At 39.6% G+C, this 17,848-nt stretch overlaps 1 protein-coding gene across 1 annotated transcript in view; it reads right to left on the reverse strand.

Annotated features, from left to right (window-relative positions):
* PTN (pleiotrophin) overlaps nucleotides 1–17,848 on the reverse strand; it is a 77,590-nt gene that overhangs the window by 19,586 nt on the left and 40,156 nt on the right. The window contains exons 2-4 of the mRNA XM_053978138.1: nucleotides 4,405–4,514; nucleotides 2,768–2,941; nucleotides 1,551–1,712 (exon numbers count right to left, since the gene is read on the reverse strand). Of these exons, the coding sequence (XP_053834113.1) occupies nucleotides 1,551–1,712; nucleotides 2,768–2,941; nucleotides 4,405–4,513 (445 nt within the window). The 5' untranslated portion in view covers nucleotide 4,514. The remainder of the gene's footprint in view (nucleotides 1–1,550; nucleotides 1,713–2,767; nucleotides 2,942–4,404; nucleotides 4,515–17,848) is intronic.

Consider the following 17,848-nt stretch of genomic DNA (forward strand, 5'->3'; position numbering starts at 1 on the left):
TGCTGCACCAGTGCTCTGCTTTGTCCCCTCTCCCCCTGTTCTGACAGCCACTGACTGACAGAATATAGATATATGACTCAGTGGAAGCAGGACAAGGCAGAGGCTCGAGGGGCAGAGGCCTTCTGGCAGCACAATAGGAAGCCTCATTCAGTAAAATCCCAAAGGCTACTTAGGCATGGAAACTTAGTGAAAAAAAGAAAACAGCAAAAACATGAAAAAAAGTCCTGCCCCCCAAACTGCTAAACAATAAAATCACACATCTCAAAGCCCTTCCTGCATTCCCATCCAATCACTTCAATCTCTAAATGACGTTTATTGTCACCAGCTCAAGCAACTCAGGTAGTCTCTGAAAATCTAGTTGTGACTTTGCTGCTCCACAGCCTGTCACTATCTGCATAGGTTCCAGACTCATCTGATAACTCCGTGGATGGTGTGCAAGGAAAACCAGTCACATGGATGGATGGATGGATGGATGGATGGATGGATGGATGGATGGATGGATGGATGGATGGATGGACACATGCACACACACACAAAGTGCCTGCAACTTCTCTGGTTACTCAAACAGAGCAAGCCACCTGCAGGTACTCCTCTGATCAATGGTGCACCACAGCCCACAAGTGGAAAATTGCTTGTCCCAGGTGCACCTGTCACACCTAATCACATTTATTTGTATTGCTATCCAAGCATTCAGAGCCTGGAATGTGTCAAACCCTGGTGGTTTTAAGTAAACAAATGTCAGGGTAGCATAGCTTTTATAATCTACTTAAAACACATTACTTTTGTTTCTCAAACAAGATCTCACAGTTTTAGCTCCCACTATAAATCATCCTATACACATAACACCTGCTATTCCACTAAAAGAGTACATTAAAAGGTTTTAATGATTAGAAAAAAAAAAGTTTTTCTAAGGGCCACATGGTAACACAAATGCAGGGCATATGTCTTTCTATGTACCAGGAATTATACTGTCAGTCACACTTAAATAAGACATATATATTCTGTACTGTTCTTCTGGCTATGTTTGAATAAAGAATAAACAGCCCCAAGGGTGTACAGTATTTTCATATTTCAGTGTGCAATGAGAAGAATATCCTTTCAATGCTACTTGTCCAGAAGGAAAGCAGACCTTTTTTCAACTAGTCATTATCCAATACCAACCAAAACCTATATAAAATATGTCTGTATCAGGGGATATCTTTTCATGTTGTTATTATTATTATTCTGTTCCCATCGACGAGTGAGTTACAAAAAGAATCTTTACTCTGGAAGTCTAGGTGTGTAAGCAAACTGGTAACAGTACAGGTGGTCTAAAGTTAAAATTGGAGCTCTAATCTTCAGCTTACTTTTCAAGTGTGAGACAGCCTTGACTATCCAGCTCAGGAATATTCCCTGCCTGAGCCCTGACAGACAGCAGCAGTGCGGAGCTGAGGAAAGGCCAGGAAAGTGCAATATCCTGTACAGCTGAGCTCCCACTGAAGCATGCACGACATCACAAACCCCAGTGATTAAAGTGAACTATCATGCATCTTTCAGCAAATGGAATTTACCTTGAGGCTTGGGTTTGGTAAGCTTCCCACAGGGCTTTGAAATTGTGACAGTCTTCTGGCAGTCAGCGTTATGAAGGGCTCTCTTTAGGTTCCCAGTCCGAGTCTTCAAGGCCGTGTTCAAGTCACATTCTCCCCAGGCCTGGAACTGGTATTTGCACTCCGCTGCAGCAAGGAAGAAAAAGGCAAAATTTAAAACACAATGACTGAGTGTGAAAACAAAAACATTGTGAGTCTAATAGGATATCACGGGCAGTTGGTGCTTACAGACAAAAAGATGTGCAACTGAAGAAAAGAATCACAAGAAAACTTTAAAGATTATTTGCAGTGGTAATTGCAGTCTCCTCCCCTCCCCAGTGCTTTAAAATTTAATCCTCTTGCTTTTGCATGGATATTGCATTTTTTTGGCATATTAAGGGAAATCCATTCAGCTGTGAATATGAACAGCACAACAACAACAAAAAAAAAAAAAAAAAAAGAAAGAAAGAGCAGTTTGAAATGTCATTTACATCCTATATGTTTGTTTCTCCATTTGTGTGATGCCAGAGGTTACCAAATAATGCTTGAACAGTTTCTAGAATGTATGTGCACCCATAAACTTCTCAAGTCTGAAACTGCAGCACTGATTGTATTGGTAAGGTCACAATAATTTCAAAATCATGCAAGCTGTTTACTAGAAAAAAACGCCAAGTTTGCAAGAGTAATAAAATTTGAGTTTTGGACAGACATCTTGTCCAGGACAGATCTGACATATCTTCCCAAATTGGTACATACAAACCTGCTGAACTGAATGGTAAAAATGAAATACACTGGTCTGGAATGATAAAAATACACTGGTCTTCACTCCCTCCTTTCACTGCACACACGGGTAGCCAGCCCCCCACACTCCACATCACACATTGTGAAGCCTGTGATAACCATCACAGAGGTTCACAGCTGTGAACTTGCACTACTGCCCTAAACAAGGCTGAACACCACAGAGAGCAGATTCCAGCATGCAGGAAGGCAGAGTTTATAATAAGCAGCTTATAGGGACTGTCTGCAGAGGAGCTCTGAGGAAGCTGCCTTCTGACACTCTGCATGTTCTAACACTGATGAACCTGAAATACAGGGCTAACGCCTTCACCAAGACATCTGCAGAACTAAGCAGGAAAAACAGGCTTCCTGCTCCACACTCAAAATAAAAACCGAAGTAAACCCCTTAAGAGAGCGATGCTGACCTCCAAATTGCTTCTTCCAGTTGCAGGGAATCTTACACTTCTGAGTCTTGGTGGTTTGTTTGCACTCAGCTCCAGTGCGGGTGCCCTCACGTGTCCCCAGGCCGCAGTCACCACTGGTGGGCACGCAGACACTCCACTGCCATTCCCCACAGTCAGACTTCTTTGCCTTTTTCTCTGGATGAAGACAAGAAACCAAGCAAGAGAAGTGCTCAGTGCCCAAAGCCTATGGAGAAGTTGCCTAAACTTAACCAAAGTCACAGGACCTGGAAGGGCAAGGAAGACATTTGTAACACAATTGCCTTTAAAGCAAAAGGTGTGACATCCTCTTCACAATTCTGCAGAGACAGAATTTGAGTCCAAAGCACGATGGTCATTAAAACTCAGTCCCACTATCATGTTTACTAGTCCATTCAGATATCCTCAAGTGCATTCTCATCTCCAGAAAACTAAAAACCCACAGGGATCACTGACCAAAACATGCAGGAGGGCTCTCACTCAAAAAGCTCTGTCTCCACTAGCTGGGGGCATGCAAATATCCTCAGTTCCAGCTGAAGCACTACACACTAAACAGTGAGAAATGTATGCGCTGAAATTGTGTATCAGAGGATTTGAGCACCTCCAGGAAACAGCTGTGGAATTCAAACTTCTGATTTGCTATACCATGTCACGTTTTATAGCAGAATACTTCAAAAGTAAAGGAGCTACATGGAGAAGTGTACTCAAAGTGCTGTTAATTCAGGTGGGTTTGTTGCTCAGGGAAAATGTAAGGATCATGACTTTATTTAGATCCTTAAACACAAGTCTTATGAGAAAAGATAGCAATGTTATCAAACCCAGGGATTCACAAAAATAATTACTTAGGCCCCTAAATCATCACAAGTAACTGTAAATATACTTATATAATTTTTTTTTCTTCTAGGTCTTGCATGTTTATGTTACCATTTTCTCATATTTCCACAAAGCCAAAATGGTTAAAAAGTTCCTTTTTTTTTACTGGGAACACTAATTCTGACGGATTCACAGTTCATATTATCTGGTATATAAGTTGTCTGAAAATAATAAGACCTTAAGAAAAACACCAAAAAATTCATTCTTAAAAAAATGTCAGAACTGAGTTTGATAGATATGAATTTTCCACCCTGGGCCAGTTTCTCTTATAATGAGGTCTGAGTTCATCACTGACAGTGGATGATGTACTGCTGGATGTCTGGCTGTCTGTGCAACAGCAAGTTAGTACAATTCTTTGTCAGAGGATTTCCATATCACACAGCATCAGTGTAGCACTGTCATATATAACACTGAGTAAGTGACATAACTGCTCTTTCATCACTCCTGTTTGGTTCCCCCTAAGTCAAGCATGAAACTATTCACGGAGCACATTTTAAGCTGCTTTGCAATATCCACTGTGTGATAAACCAAGGATTCCAGTCTCTGGTGCTGTCAAGCTGCCACTTGACATGGAAACCCCTTTCTGCTTCCCTATTTAACACAGAACTATGTGTCACAGCCAAAAATCCTACCCTGATGTCAAAAGGTTAACAAATGACCTGATTTCATAACAAAATCAGAAGCATTTGACATTCTCACACACATGCAATCTATCTTGGAGATTAACTCTGAATTAGACTGGACCTTACCTGGTTTCTCTTTCTTGCCAGCCTCAGTGTTACTCACGGCTGCCAGAAGGAAAACGAGTGCCAGGAGGGCAGCTGTGAACATTCGACGTTGCTGCTGTTGCAGTTGCATTCTGCAGATCAATGACAGAGAGGAAAAAAAAATGGTTAGTAAGATTGCAAAAAGAGGGACTCCAACTAAAGCATTTTTGGGAAGCTCTGCTTCAGGACCACAAGACACAAGCAGGTCAAACATAATTAGCTATTGCCAGAATGGGCAATTATCTCCACTCCAGAGAGAATACAGAGATTTTTAACTATTTACCAGCCTGTGTACCAAATCCCTGATCTACGGCAAGGACGTTATTGGAGGAGTTTTGCCATGGGAAGTTCTGTAACTATTGCTTGCCTTCTAGAAACCTGTTAGAGAATCAAGCATCCTGACAGGTCTGGAACTCCTCTCCTCTTTTCTGACCTCTGTCTGTGTAAATATAAGCAAAACATACACTTCATTTTTCACTTTACCAATTCATATGAGGTAGGGAATACTTTACTGTCCATCTTGCAAGGGTTGAAGTTCTTATTAAGCTTAATTGACATCTGAAAACAGCTTCACAAAAATTTATATAGGTGATATGTGATGCATTTTCTTAATTGTCATTGGCATGTTGCTACATACTTCTTCCTTCCCCTCCAATTAGTGTCTCTTCATAATATAAATTAAGCTAATTGTTTGATGTGCAAAGTAGGCACAGAGATAGGACTTGCACACACTGCTAGAGGCTATCCACAGCATGTTAATAAACCTGAAATCTGGATTTGAAAAGCAAATATTCAAATACAAAATGGTATTAAATTCATTTGCTTGGGATTGAAGCATCATTCACTAACCAGTCACCAAAAGTCATTCTGAGCTTTCCCTTTCCCATTTCTATAATTTTGGCACTGTTTATCAGAACACAAGGCCTTCAATACATAATTTAAAAACAAGCAACCTCCCCCTTTCCTAGAGACATCTCTCTAGTATGCAGCCAGGTACCAACATAGTGGACTAGAGATTGCTTGGATGAAAGGAAGGTTCCTCCAATCTTTTTTTTGTTCTGTTTTTCTTCAAACCAGAACCCATGACATTCATGTTACACCAGCCTTCAGAGGAGGAGTAACAGTGCCACAGTTTTAAAGACAGTCTTTAAAACTCAGCTAGACTGATATTTACAGAGAGTTTAATGGCAGCCTGCTCTCATTTTGCTGAGCACAGCAACCGTGGAGGAAAAATATTTCTGAACATGAACAAAGAACAAAATGTATTTGAAATTTAATTTGGCACTCCCCAGTATTCTCTGCTGGCAATCTCTTGCTCAAATGCAACATAATTATAACTGACATGGAAAACAGGAGAGGAATCCCAAACATGGAGACTTTTAAGTATCTGGCTTTAATATCATTCTAGAAGTCAGATGAGACAACTTAATAGCTGTGTTGAAATAAAATTAATTTGAAGACTGCAAGAGGCCTGGCATTCAAATGTCTGAAAGATCTGTCATTAGCACCAATTACATTTACTTCAAAAGAAAGTATCATTTCCCATGAAAAAGAAAAGACCACCATTGTTTCCAGCAAACTCAAAAAGAGCCCAGAGTAAAGCACGTGAGTTGCCAGAGAGCTTGGATTTGTTTTTGCTTTTCTTCTGCTACATGCTTCCACTCAGAGCTTTTCATGTTTCACAGAAAATTAATAAAATAAATAAAACAGATTTAAAAATACATTAAAAAAGGCAATTAAAAACTAAATATGCAACCTGCCCTTTAGCTCCGCTTACTTCAAATTGCTTTTCCATAATCAAATGAGCACCTCTTTCATGAGGAAAATGCTGAGAGAATTGTGTTTATGCAGTCTGCAAAAGAGAAGGCTTGGGGTGACCTAATTGCAGCCTTCCAGTACCTGAAGGGAGCTCCTGAGAAAGATGAAGAGAAACTTTTTACAAGAGCATGTAGTAACAGAACAAAGAGAAATTAATTCAAATTGAGAGTAGGGTTAGATTAGATATTAGGAAAAAATTCTTTACTGCACCCATGGTGAGGCACTGGAACAGGTTACCCAAGGAAGTTGTGGAAGCCTCATCCCTGGAAGTGTTCAAGGCTAGGTTGGATGGAGTGCTGAGCAACTGGTCTAGCAAAAAGGTGGTTGGAATTAAATGATCCTCAAGGTCCCTTCCAATACAAACCATTCTATGATTCAAATACAGTTGCCATACTATTTAAAAATCCAACTCCACACTCAGTTCCTTGTCTCTTTCCTTCGGAGGAGCTTTCCCACCAGTAACACTGCACATCCCCTAACATCCCATTTTCACTATAATTTGTCTTCTCACTTCATCTCTTCCAATCAGCTTTCCAGAATCCTTTGTTGAAGGAGAGAGTTAATTTCATGGAAGCACATATAGCAGAAGATACAAACACTTTCTCAAGTCACTGACTGCCGGGTGTCAGAAGCTGAAGCAAAGGCAGCACTAGTGGTTTTACTCTGCAGGATGCCACCAAATACAAGAGATGGTCACAGTTTTGGGGCTGCCTCCCACATCCTTGCTGCCCACCCCAGGGACCTGGGATGTGGTCACACAGACCCCAGAGGCTCTCCAGTCACTGGGAGTCATGGATAACTTACTAGGGAAGCTGCCTCATATAAAGTTGACAGGGACTCAAATTTAAATCAGACTGACATTCTTTTCAGCAAAACAGATGGGGAAAATAGTTAGGTTTTGGAGACTGAAACATTCCAGAAGCCCTATAAACAAAACCCCGCAGAGCCTTAATATAGCATCTTTTCCTAAGACTCAAGACTCCCCTACAGCCAAAACACTTGCCAAATGTCTAATGCAAACACTGAACCTGTAGAGATATAGATATTTTGTCTCTCTGGAGAGACCCAGGCTGCTTCCTGCAGTGCCTTTCCTATACCTACAAGTGAAAAGCCATGCTGTACAAATGGAGACCTTGCCTCACACTACACCAACACCTCGAATATGATGTAACCAGAATAACCATAGAAAACCATTTAACTGTTTTGCACAGTTTGCATGGTAAACAGAAAAGGTGGGAGCTCTCACAAAATTACAAGCAGCCTATATGTAGTACTCACAAAATAGCAGGTATTTTTTTCAAAAGGCCAAAAAATGCCATCTATCAGCAAGTATGTGAGTCCAATCTTCAGCTCTTCCTGCAAATATTTTAGTTGGCAGTTAAAAGATAGATTAAGATAACTCACCAAACAATATATTCTACTGTAAATAACTATCCTTTTTTTGTTTACTTTTTCAAAATTCAAAGGGTTGATTCTTCCTTTTTATTAGATTCTTTGATAACATTTTCTGTTCAATCATTGATTTAAAGAACTGCCAGAACTGGTAATAGCAATGAAATAAAAAGTGTTTCACTATATACAAAATGGACTCGTCCTGGATATTTTGATTTTTGTAATGAGCCCTCTGGCTACACCAACAGTAACAAGTAAATCATGTGCCATGAGAGGAAAGCATCTCTAAAATCCTGTATGACAGCCCCTAAACAGAGCAAGGTGGTAGCATTTAAACAAATGGCAGGGGTATTTACAACCACAGAAAGACAAAGATAAAAGTGAAAGAAAGAAAGGAAAGAGATTTTTGAGGTGTGGGCTGCTGCAGACAGCTTCAGAAGAGAGAAAAGGTAAAGAGAGAGAAAGAGAGCTTAGAACAGTTTAAATTGGAAGTTGGAACAACATGAGGAAAAGAGAGTGAGTAATCACATAAAGAGCACCATAACAGGAAAAAGAGAAGAGAGATGTGGTTAATGACAGTTAAACACTAAACCAGAGAGTGTCAAAAAAGCATGAAGTGTATAGTGAAGGGAGAATTTAAGAGCAGTTGAGATACACCATAGCAAGTAGCTTCTTGCAGCAACAATAAAGCATAGGAATTACTTCAGGCTTACAGTTGATTTCACAGTCAATCTCTGCTTGGGAGTAAAAAATGAAAGGAAAATTTTAAAATGGCAGGCAATCAGAGAATTAATGACTTCATCAACCATCCATCCATGGTTTCAATTACATGCTGAGCCTCAGAAAGAGAACCAGGCAGAAATCACTCCATGGCTGCAGTTTCAGGGACCTTTTGAGCAGAGCTTGAGCCTCCTACTCTAAATCCCACACTACCCCAACCTGATTTTACAATCCCACTCAAGTGGACAGCCCAGGCGTATACTTAAACCTTTGGATCTCTGCTAGTGCAAGCCAAGCTTGGCAGAGGGACTCTGCACTCACACAATTAATTCACACCCAGGTACTCCTCAATCTGAACCAGTCTTTCCTGAACACAAGCACTCAGAACAAAGCAGACAACTTTGGATGAAGCTCTACTGGTGAGCAAGAGTTTATTTTTCCTAGCCTGACTGAAGCTGGCATATGTAACACATCCCAGGATCACATATGCCTTTTGCTGTTAATAACTTTTATGCACAAGTCTTTCCTTTCATCTGTTTTTTCCAAAGCAACTGGCAAGGCCCCAGATTACAGAAGCACATATTTCATTATTAGTCCATATGAGTGCAATCTACCACTCTGAACAATCAGGTCTTCTCACATAATTCTAAAAACCTGCCCCTACCCTCCAGCTCTTCCAGTATAACGTGCCAAACACCAGCTGTGTTGATGATACTGTTAAGCTGCTGAAATAGATATTTTTGGGGTTTACTTAAGTTAACAAAATGAATTAAGCATTTATATTTTAGCTTGTAGAGTTATGTATTGAATTTTAACCTTTCACTTAAGAAACCTCTGCCTGGTACAAAGGGCATAAGAAAATGCAAATTTCTGAAGCTTCTTGCATAAAGAACAATATCAGAGGAAGCAAAGAACCCAGATAAAGAAGCTCCTCTGTCTCCAAGCCTATCAAGACTGACAGACGTACTCAGATAAGCACCAAAGGAGCGAAAGCGCACGCGCAGAGAGGAAAAGTTCAAAAGTTCAGTCATGAGGAAGACCACAATCTTCAGCCTCAGGACCACTGAGAGATCCCCCCGTATGACCACCACAGCAAACCACGCGTGCCCAGAAGGGCGTGGACCTATTTAGCATGAGAGGCGAGGACAGGCGGGGCCAGGGGTTGAATATGCATTGAAAAGTTGTGTAATGTATTGCATATGGAACACCTTTGGGAATAAAAGTGTGGGTCAGACTGAGGCTCGGAGCACAAGTTTAGGAGAGCTATCTCACTTGTGTCAGGCGCTCACTTGTGTCACTTCATAACTACCCCAGGTTGTGGAGTCTATTTATTTATTCCGCATATCGCTTCACTGCATCTATAGCAACACTGAAGGTATTGCCATTGCTAATGATGGGCCATAGGCTTTGGAGTGAGTTTGCCAGGGCTCTGGACCAAGGTTTGTCGAGGTTCACCTTTTCTGAGCATTCCTTGGCCTGTCCACAGCTTTGTCACATTTGTTTAGCTGCAACAGCATTTCTTCTAATTGACCAACCAGCTGTGGCTGATTTGAGTTACTTTTCTTTGTCATTGTATGGAGCCACACAGGGTTTGTGACTCTATTATGATAATATCTTATAAAGAAATGCAGGGCTAGTATGTTAGCAGAGGCCTTGAGAAGTGGAGACATAGGATACAGTGCAGAGGAATACAGACATGGAAGATATCAGATGGGGCACCAGCTTATCAACAGAGACACAAACACTTGCTATAAACAACTGTCCCAAGGTCAGATAAAGTAATTCAGACATGGACCTGGACAAAACTGGATATAGGGGTAAGAAAGAGAAAGCAGAAATAGTTTCCAATATACCTAAAAGGTATCCTCTCTAGAAAGTTTGGATATAACAAGACTGCAGACAAATGAAGAGAGAGAAAGGCATCAAAGCATGCTAGCAAACATTAAAAAATAAACAACCCCAGGTTGATCCTAGAGCAAGGAAAAAGAAACCAGCAACATGAACATCCTCCTGGACAAGGACCCCAGAGGATGACAGGTCACCATAACCATCTTTACCACCCACACAATGAAATCATCAACCTGAGGGCTAAGAAGAGCTGGGGAAGGGTCAGCATAACATCAGGAAAAGCAGTTGAATCTAAGTGTATGTATAAAAATTTTACCTGTGGTGGCGGCATTATTGTTAACATTATTATAACACCTGCATAGATACAATCTTTTTCTGCAATAATTACATCTGCACTAATAACAATCCTTGGATTAAACCATTAAGATTTAAATTTTAATAACAACAAATCATTGACTTAATATAACTATATAAAAAAGGTATGGTTCCTCTTTTTCAGTAAAGAATATTTTGAGCTATGACTCCCAACTTCACACACTATTATTTTCATCCCATGACCACAAATAAAAATGCATCCCAGGTGCAGACTTAAGAAGTTCCTGTAACCCATTATTTTTCTTAAAAACACCACTCATTTTGAGTTCTCTTTAAACTTCCTGTCCATTTTAGAACTAACTTTTGCATTAATCCTTCTTTTTTCCTGCTTGAATGAATAATTTCTCATCAACTTCCACAACAATATTTTAATAAATTACAGTTTGATTAGTGCCAGATTAGTCATATCTACAGAATCAGTTTTTAAATGAGCTAGTTTGGGACATCAGTCTCCTTTCAGTAAATACATGCTGTGTTTAATGAAATTTAATATTTAACTCCAGTTCTTAAATTATTCCCTTATTCAAAATGTGCTCTACTTTGCAGTCCATCCAGGGCAGATGCCTACAGCTACCTGGATCTGTTTCTTTCCCTCTTCTTAAATGTAAATATTTTATTTGCTAAACTCTAGTTGTACAATAACAGGAAACAAAATTTGATCCATGGTTTAATGCATCTGAAATGTCACATGCCATTTTTAACAGTAATCAGAGATGTAAACACAAGTTTTCTCTGTAAAAGAAAAATTAAGAGCAGTTGGCTCTTAGGACTTTGGGAGTTTTACCTCAGAAACTCTTGAAGAATCTTTTGCTTCTCCAGGTCTTTATCTCATTCACCACCCAATGCCTGCCCCTGTGTCCTACCTGATCTCCCATATGGAGAACTGAGGCAAAAGCGTACATACTTCTGGAGCCAGACCTTTATGAGCCATGATCTCCCAGCTGTACCATGTTCCCTCTTCCTTCACACGCATACACATTTCCTTTGTTGTTTTTATTTGTGCTAGTAGGGAAATAAAATTTAAAAGCTAGATTTGCTCTTCATTGCCCTTGCAAGATTTAAGTCAGCTTAGTTTATGGTGAGTCTCAGCAATCTTCCATGTCTGGACTTTCAAGACAGTACTTTATAGGATGATCACTGCCAATTGTTTAAATTTCTTCAAGCTCACAATAGCACTTCAGTGGGCTGATCCCCAGTTAGATACAGAATTCTGCTCTACAGCTTTTTCCCCCACTCTTTTTCTTGAGGAAACAAATCTCAATTTTATTTCTAGCTTGATAGAAATAAATTTTAATCAGTCGTTTATTAAAAAATTTGCATCAGTCCAACACACATCACTAGTTTACTTAATTTCACAAAAGCCAACTTTTAAAACTTAAAACTTTAATCAGATCTATATTCATGCTCCTATGCAATATAAAACGAATCAGCTTGCTAACACTCGATACAAATGGTTATTTTTAGGGATAAACTTTAAGATGAGATATAAGATCACACTGAATCAAATTCTAAAATAGCTCAACTTTTTAGAGTTTTATATTAGGCAGTAAAGAAATCACATCAACAAATTTTAGCACCTATTACTATCAGCACCTTTTACCTTCTAATTTAAGTTGTGAAAGATAAACCTTCCTGTTATAAAAGATCTCCTGTTTTACCCATGTATAATCACACAGGGGCTTCTAACGAAAGTTATCCACATCCAACTTGGGGATGTTTTTCCATACTCCTCCAAGAGAAGATTCATATGACTCAAAACTGTCTTATGTATCACAGAATGACAGAGTATGCTGAGTTGGAAAAGACTCATCAGGACCATCGAGTCCACCTACTGGTCCTGCACAGGACACCCCAAGAACGACACCGTGTGCCCCAGAACATTGTCCAGACACTTGAGCTCTGTCAGGCTTGGTGCTGACACTGCTTCCCTGGGGAGCCTGTTCAGTGCCCAACCACCCTCTGAGGGAAAAACTTCTTCCTGATTATCCAACCTAAACCTCTTCCAGCCAACCTCAGGCTGTTTTGTCAAGTCCCATCCCTGATCACGAGAGTGAAGAGAAGCAGTACCTGCCCCTCTGCTTCCCCTCATTGAAGACCACAATGTGGTCTCCCCTCAGTTTCTTCTCCAGGATGAACAAAACAAGTATACCAATAGCTTTTATTTATTTATTTATTTCGTATATATAATTAATTTCCAGCTATATTTCCTTTGCTGTGGTTTCTCTATTTTTGGAACCTTTTCTGGACCTTCAAGTTCTGTTAACCAGTCATGGCTACCACTGCAGAGTGTGTGGGGGCTAACCCAATAATTTTTATTTGCAAGTACTACACCTCTTTCCAGCTTCTCCAACTAATTTCCCAGGCCAGGTGTGGACCTGATATTTCACTCTGTTCTCACCCAAATGTGTTTCAGGTTCCAACTTCTCCTTAACTGCTTTCCATCCTGACTACTGTGGTTTATAATCTAATTTAGTTCTTTGCCTTGTCTACTCTGCCAGTGTAGTGTCATTCTTTTATCCAATGTAAAGTCTTTATTTACCTTAGTTTTCCTTTCCCAAGTATGAAAAGCAGACATAGACATCACATATATTTCTCTGTATACTTTCTCAAGAATAAAGCTCACCAAATTCTTCTCAGAGCTCAAAATCTTGAGTCTCCATCATTTTATCATGCCTTCATGGACCAAAGAAATGCTGTGTTCATTTAAAACTATTACTATAGCCTTAGTGGTCTAAGTCCAAGACTGAGCCAAGATTTAAAGAAAGAAAGAACCTTTAATTATAATAACTGACTGTTCAGCCAAATGGTCTCTCTCTGGCTGAAAAACCAAGTCTTAATCTCATTTATAACAATGGTGATCTTTCAGAATGATTTTGTTAAAGAAAACCTACTACGATAATGATGAAACATTGAATTTTCTTCTTTGGACAAATTAATTAATGCAATTATATTTTCCACTTGGGTGGGTAGGGATGAGTGAGTTGGTCAGTGTATCAAAAACTCCCCCATATTAATTCAGAGACCTTCAGCCACTGCAATTCTGCCCAAAGCAAAAGCTGTGTGCTCATTTTTCATACTTCTGTGACTTTTCTGAGCATGCTTGGTTTCCTTTTGGCCCATAGTAATGAAATTTTGGCAGCTCCACCTCTAACTCCAAACACTGGATGCCAGTACTCTGAACCTGTGTGCTAATAAGACAGTTCAAAGCCATGTAGGAAACTGAAAATAAGCTCCCTGCACTTCAACTCTGGAGCAGAGCCAGCATCCCAACAACAGCCTCCAGGTCCCCATTTCGAAACACAGAACCCAGTGCAGCTGACTGGTTGTCCTGTCTGGGAAAATGATAAGAGAATCAGGGAGTTTCAACTAGCAGCCACTTGTGGGTAGAGAGAGGGGCCACCACACATGGAAGCTGCTCCAGCATTGCTCTCCCTCCACGCAGAAGGGGAAAAGCTGGCAAGCAGCAGCTGGCAGGGAAGAGGCAATTGCTTCAAGGTGAGCCAGTGCTGGAAAGAGTTGGATAAGCAGCAATTTATTCTGCAGTACAGTGGCAAATTTGAAAAACATAAATTTGAGTGTAACTGTCTGTTTGTGACTACAGATCAGCCAGGGAGATGTGAGAAAGGTCTAAAAGGCTGAAATTATATTTGGCAAACTTTCTGTATTTTTAAATTAGCATTTATGCCCAGCTACAGCATAGACTACCATAAGAATGAGCAAGAATTAAACAGTTAGCTAAAAAAGGAAAAAAATCATAGCATGACCCCTCTGATAAGCCCAAGTCAAACACTTCATTTCAAAAACTGCAGTGTGCAGCTCAGCGACAACATTTTTCAACATGTAACCAATTCTATATTCTCTTTTCAACATGGACATTATTAAGGGCCAGAAAAATGAGCAATGAGGATAGCAGTTCCCCTAGTCTTTGATATTTGCTTAGCTGATTGCATATTTGTCTCTCACATCAGGCTAAGGCCAATACACATACTGGGGATATTTTATATTTCTAGTTCCCCAGACACAAATGAATAGTTCAAGTTGATAACAGACAGTTAATAACATGAGTTCTGCCTTTAAATGCTGAGCATAATTTAGATTGGTGTAAGACTCAAGACTCAAGAAAATGGACAGTACAAACAAATACAGATGGAACATTTCTTTCATTTTTTCCAAAAATGTTCCATGGGAGAGCATCAGTTTCCACAGGATAGTAAGTCTTTGAAAGCATTCTTATGAATTAAAACAAATTTATGTGTGGTTTTATGAGCTCACTAATATACAACTGCATTCCCTTCCATTAAAAAAATTAAATAATTAAATAATAAATGTGTAAAGCATTTTACACAAGCTACACAGAGGACCCTAGTGCTTCTTTTATCTGATCAAAGAATAATGAATCACTTATAAAAGGTGCCATTTTCAGGGGTCAAAATTTAGCATTCATGCAGTACAGTCATGAACAAGACATAATGGTAGCAAATAGTTTCTTCCTCAAAGGAAAAGTGCAGTAAGTGGAAACAGAGTGCTAAACAAACACAACAGGCAGCACCTTGATTAAAAGGCCAAAGAATTAAGAATCTGGAGTGGAAATGGGCAAAACTTTCAAGGGGATTAAAAATGTCATGCTTCTCTCTTCCCAGATCTCCAACATAAGATTTTTAAAAAGTTATTTTATTTTTCAGAAAGCCTAGGAAACACATCTAATATTTCTAAATTGTAATAATTGAGAAGGGAAAAATACCCAACTAACAACATAGCAGCAAAAAAAACCCTGATATTAAGAAACCAGTCATGTCTATAAAAGGATGAAAAAACATGCTGTGCTTTCAAAAAAAGCATTACATTTCTTTAATGCAAAAGCGGTGGTTGCTATTTTTTCTGTTGGTCCCCAGTGAGTGTACAGAGATCATTTTCTTAGCCCTGGACTTAAAAAATTTTCTTAGAAATGAGATTTTTGAAATGAACATTGCTGTTGAAATCAGTTTCCTCTCATTCCCTGAGGTCTTATTTTGTTCTCATCCACAACACACATATTTTCTTCCCCTCTTTTGCTCTTTGTGGGTCTGAGCAAGTCTGAATTGATAACTAATACAGTTCTGCAACTTCCTGTTCTATTGACCTTCCACTCCTACTGCTCCAGCTGTGAGGCTGGAGAAACAAAACAAAAACCCAAACCAACCCATATTTCAGTTCATTCTACTATGTTTCCAGATCTTAACTGAAAAAGACATTTTAAGCCACTTGTTATTTCAATTCTTTTCCCCTCCCTGCTCTTCCCTCAACAATCACGGCTGTCATCTCAGTATCGACAAAATCACAGTGGGTTTCTTAGACTTTCATTTCCCTAGGACTAAAGATTAGACACTCCTGGATCTGCTCACCAGGAAGACACAGGAGACTGACCTCCATTCCCTCCAAAGGATTTGTCTCAGTGACAGCAAGGCCAAATTCTGACTGAACTTTCCTCTGCATCCTCTGCATCACTGTTTCTCCCCTTGTGCTGTGGTCAGAAGTACCACAGTGACTGGCAAATTCTCTCTCTATTCCCTTTCAACTCTGTTCTCCCAAGGTGCAAAAGATATAATTACTTGATGATAGCAGAGGGAAAACAAGCTCTTAGTAGTTATTCTTTCTGCCTCTTTTCACACCTCAAACTACCAGTGGTTTTGCTCTACGTAATGATCTTCTGGTTGCCTGAGACTGTTAGAACGCAAAGAATTTTTTCATGGTTTTTCAAAGTCTCTGATAAATGACCAGATCCCAACTACTCCACTACCATGACCATAAGACCAGAAGAGGAAAAATAAATACTATTAGAGAGAGCGTTCTGATATAAAGAATATTGCTGACACCTCCTTGGCTACCTAATGTGTTTTCTTCTACCAGAGATTAATTTGGATACCTCCTGAAAAATGTTAGAGTAAGGAGGGGCATATTCCCATTCACTTGCTGAGCAGAATGCAGAAAAGAGCCTCTCACTGTCCCTGTCTATCCAAGAGAAAGTTTTCTTTACTCATATAAATTCATTTATTGAAACAAAACAAGCTTATGAGACCACATTTTCCTGTCCATTGCAGTTGCAACAACGCCCTGTGGGTATCACAGTCAGGAAGGAAAAAAAAAAAAAAAAAGAGCATTGAAGGAGCAATTTTTGTAACTGAGTCCAGAGCCAAAGATTATTACTAATACTGTGAGGACACAAGCCATGTGCAGATATACTTTGATGTCACCACAGTCCCAGTGGCCACACCACCATTGTGAAAGAATCGTGGTTTGAGAGCTGTTTAAGCTGTGACATGATTTGCATAATGAACAGCTGTACTGTACAAGCCAAACAGATGCCTCCACTGTATTTTTATTTTAATTTTCTCCCTCTGCCCCAATGAAGACATTTTCAGCTCAATGGCAGTAGGAAAATCACAGCATCTGTCACTATCCTCACTTCTGCATCTATGGAACAGGGATAATAGCACTTGCCTCCCTTAAAAGAACACTGAGAAACCCATGATAAAAATGATTATGTGAAGAGGGGATAATTCTATTAGCCAGCATCAGCTGCAGTTTGCTCTACTTTCCTGCATCTCATGCCTGCATGGTTCCAGGTTTTGAGCAGGGTAGCCAGACTCCCTCAAGCAGAGGAGAGCAGCAGGAACACTGTGAAAACTCCCAGTGGCTCAGCATGTTGCTAAAGGAAAGCTGCCAGACTCAGCAAAACCTCCTTATCTTTGATAAACTACCTTTCCTCAAAAGTAAACAAACTTTGGCAAATATTTGAGTTTTGACTTGCCTGAGATGACTGTCAGGTTGGAGAATTTTTACTAGTTTGTTTATTTGGTTTTTTTTAAACTTCAAATCAGGCTCTGGGAAATAGGCCATACTCATAAAGAAAATAACCCTTTTTATTTCTTTTATTCAATATGACTCTGTCTCCTTTGCTGTTTGTCCATTCAGATGACATTCCAAAATATGCAGTACAGTCAGAAAACTAACCTGAAAGCACAGAGCCTCTCACCAATGCTCTATATTAATCTTTCCAAAGTACTCTATGTATACTTTTTTTTTCAGAGAAATTCTTTCTGCTTCAAGTGACAAACATCAGGGCATTGGGACAGCTATGCAAAAATGAATTAGGAAAAAATTAAATAAACTGAAACAAAGGCTATGTGAAATTAAATCTGTGTCTCAGCCTTGTTGTGACACAAGACTAGAATGTGTTTTTAAATCCTTCTCTTCCAAAAACAGTGAGCAGAGGGCAGTAGCTGTGTGGCATGTT

This window comes from Vidua macroura, chromosome 5, assembly GCF_024509145.1.
Source record: "Vidua macroura isolate BioBank_ID:100142 chromosome 5, ASM2450914v1, whole genome shotgun sequence".
Lineage (NCBI taxonomy): Eukaryota > Metazoa > Chordata > Aves > Passeriformes > Viduidae > Vidua > Vidua macroura.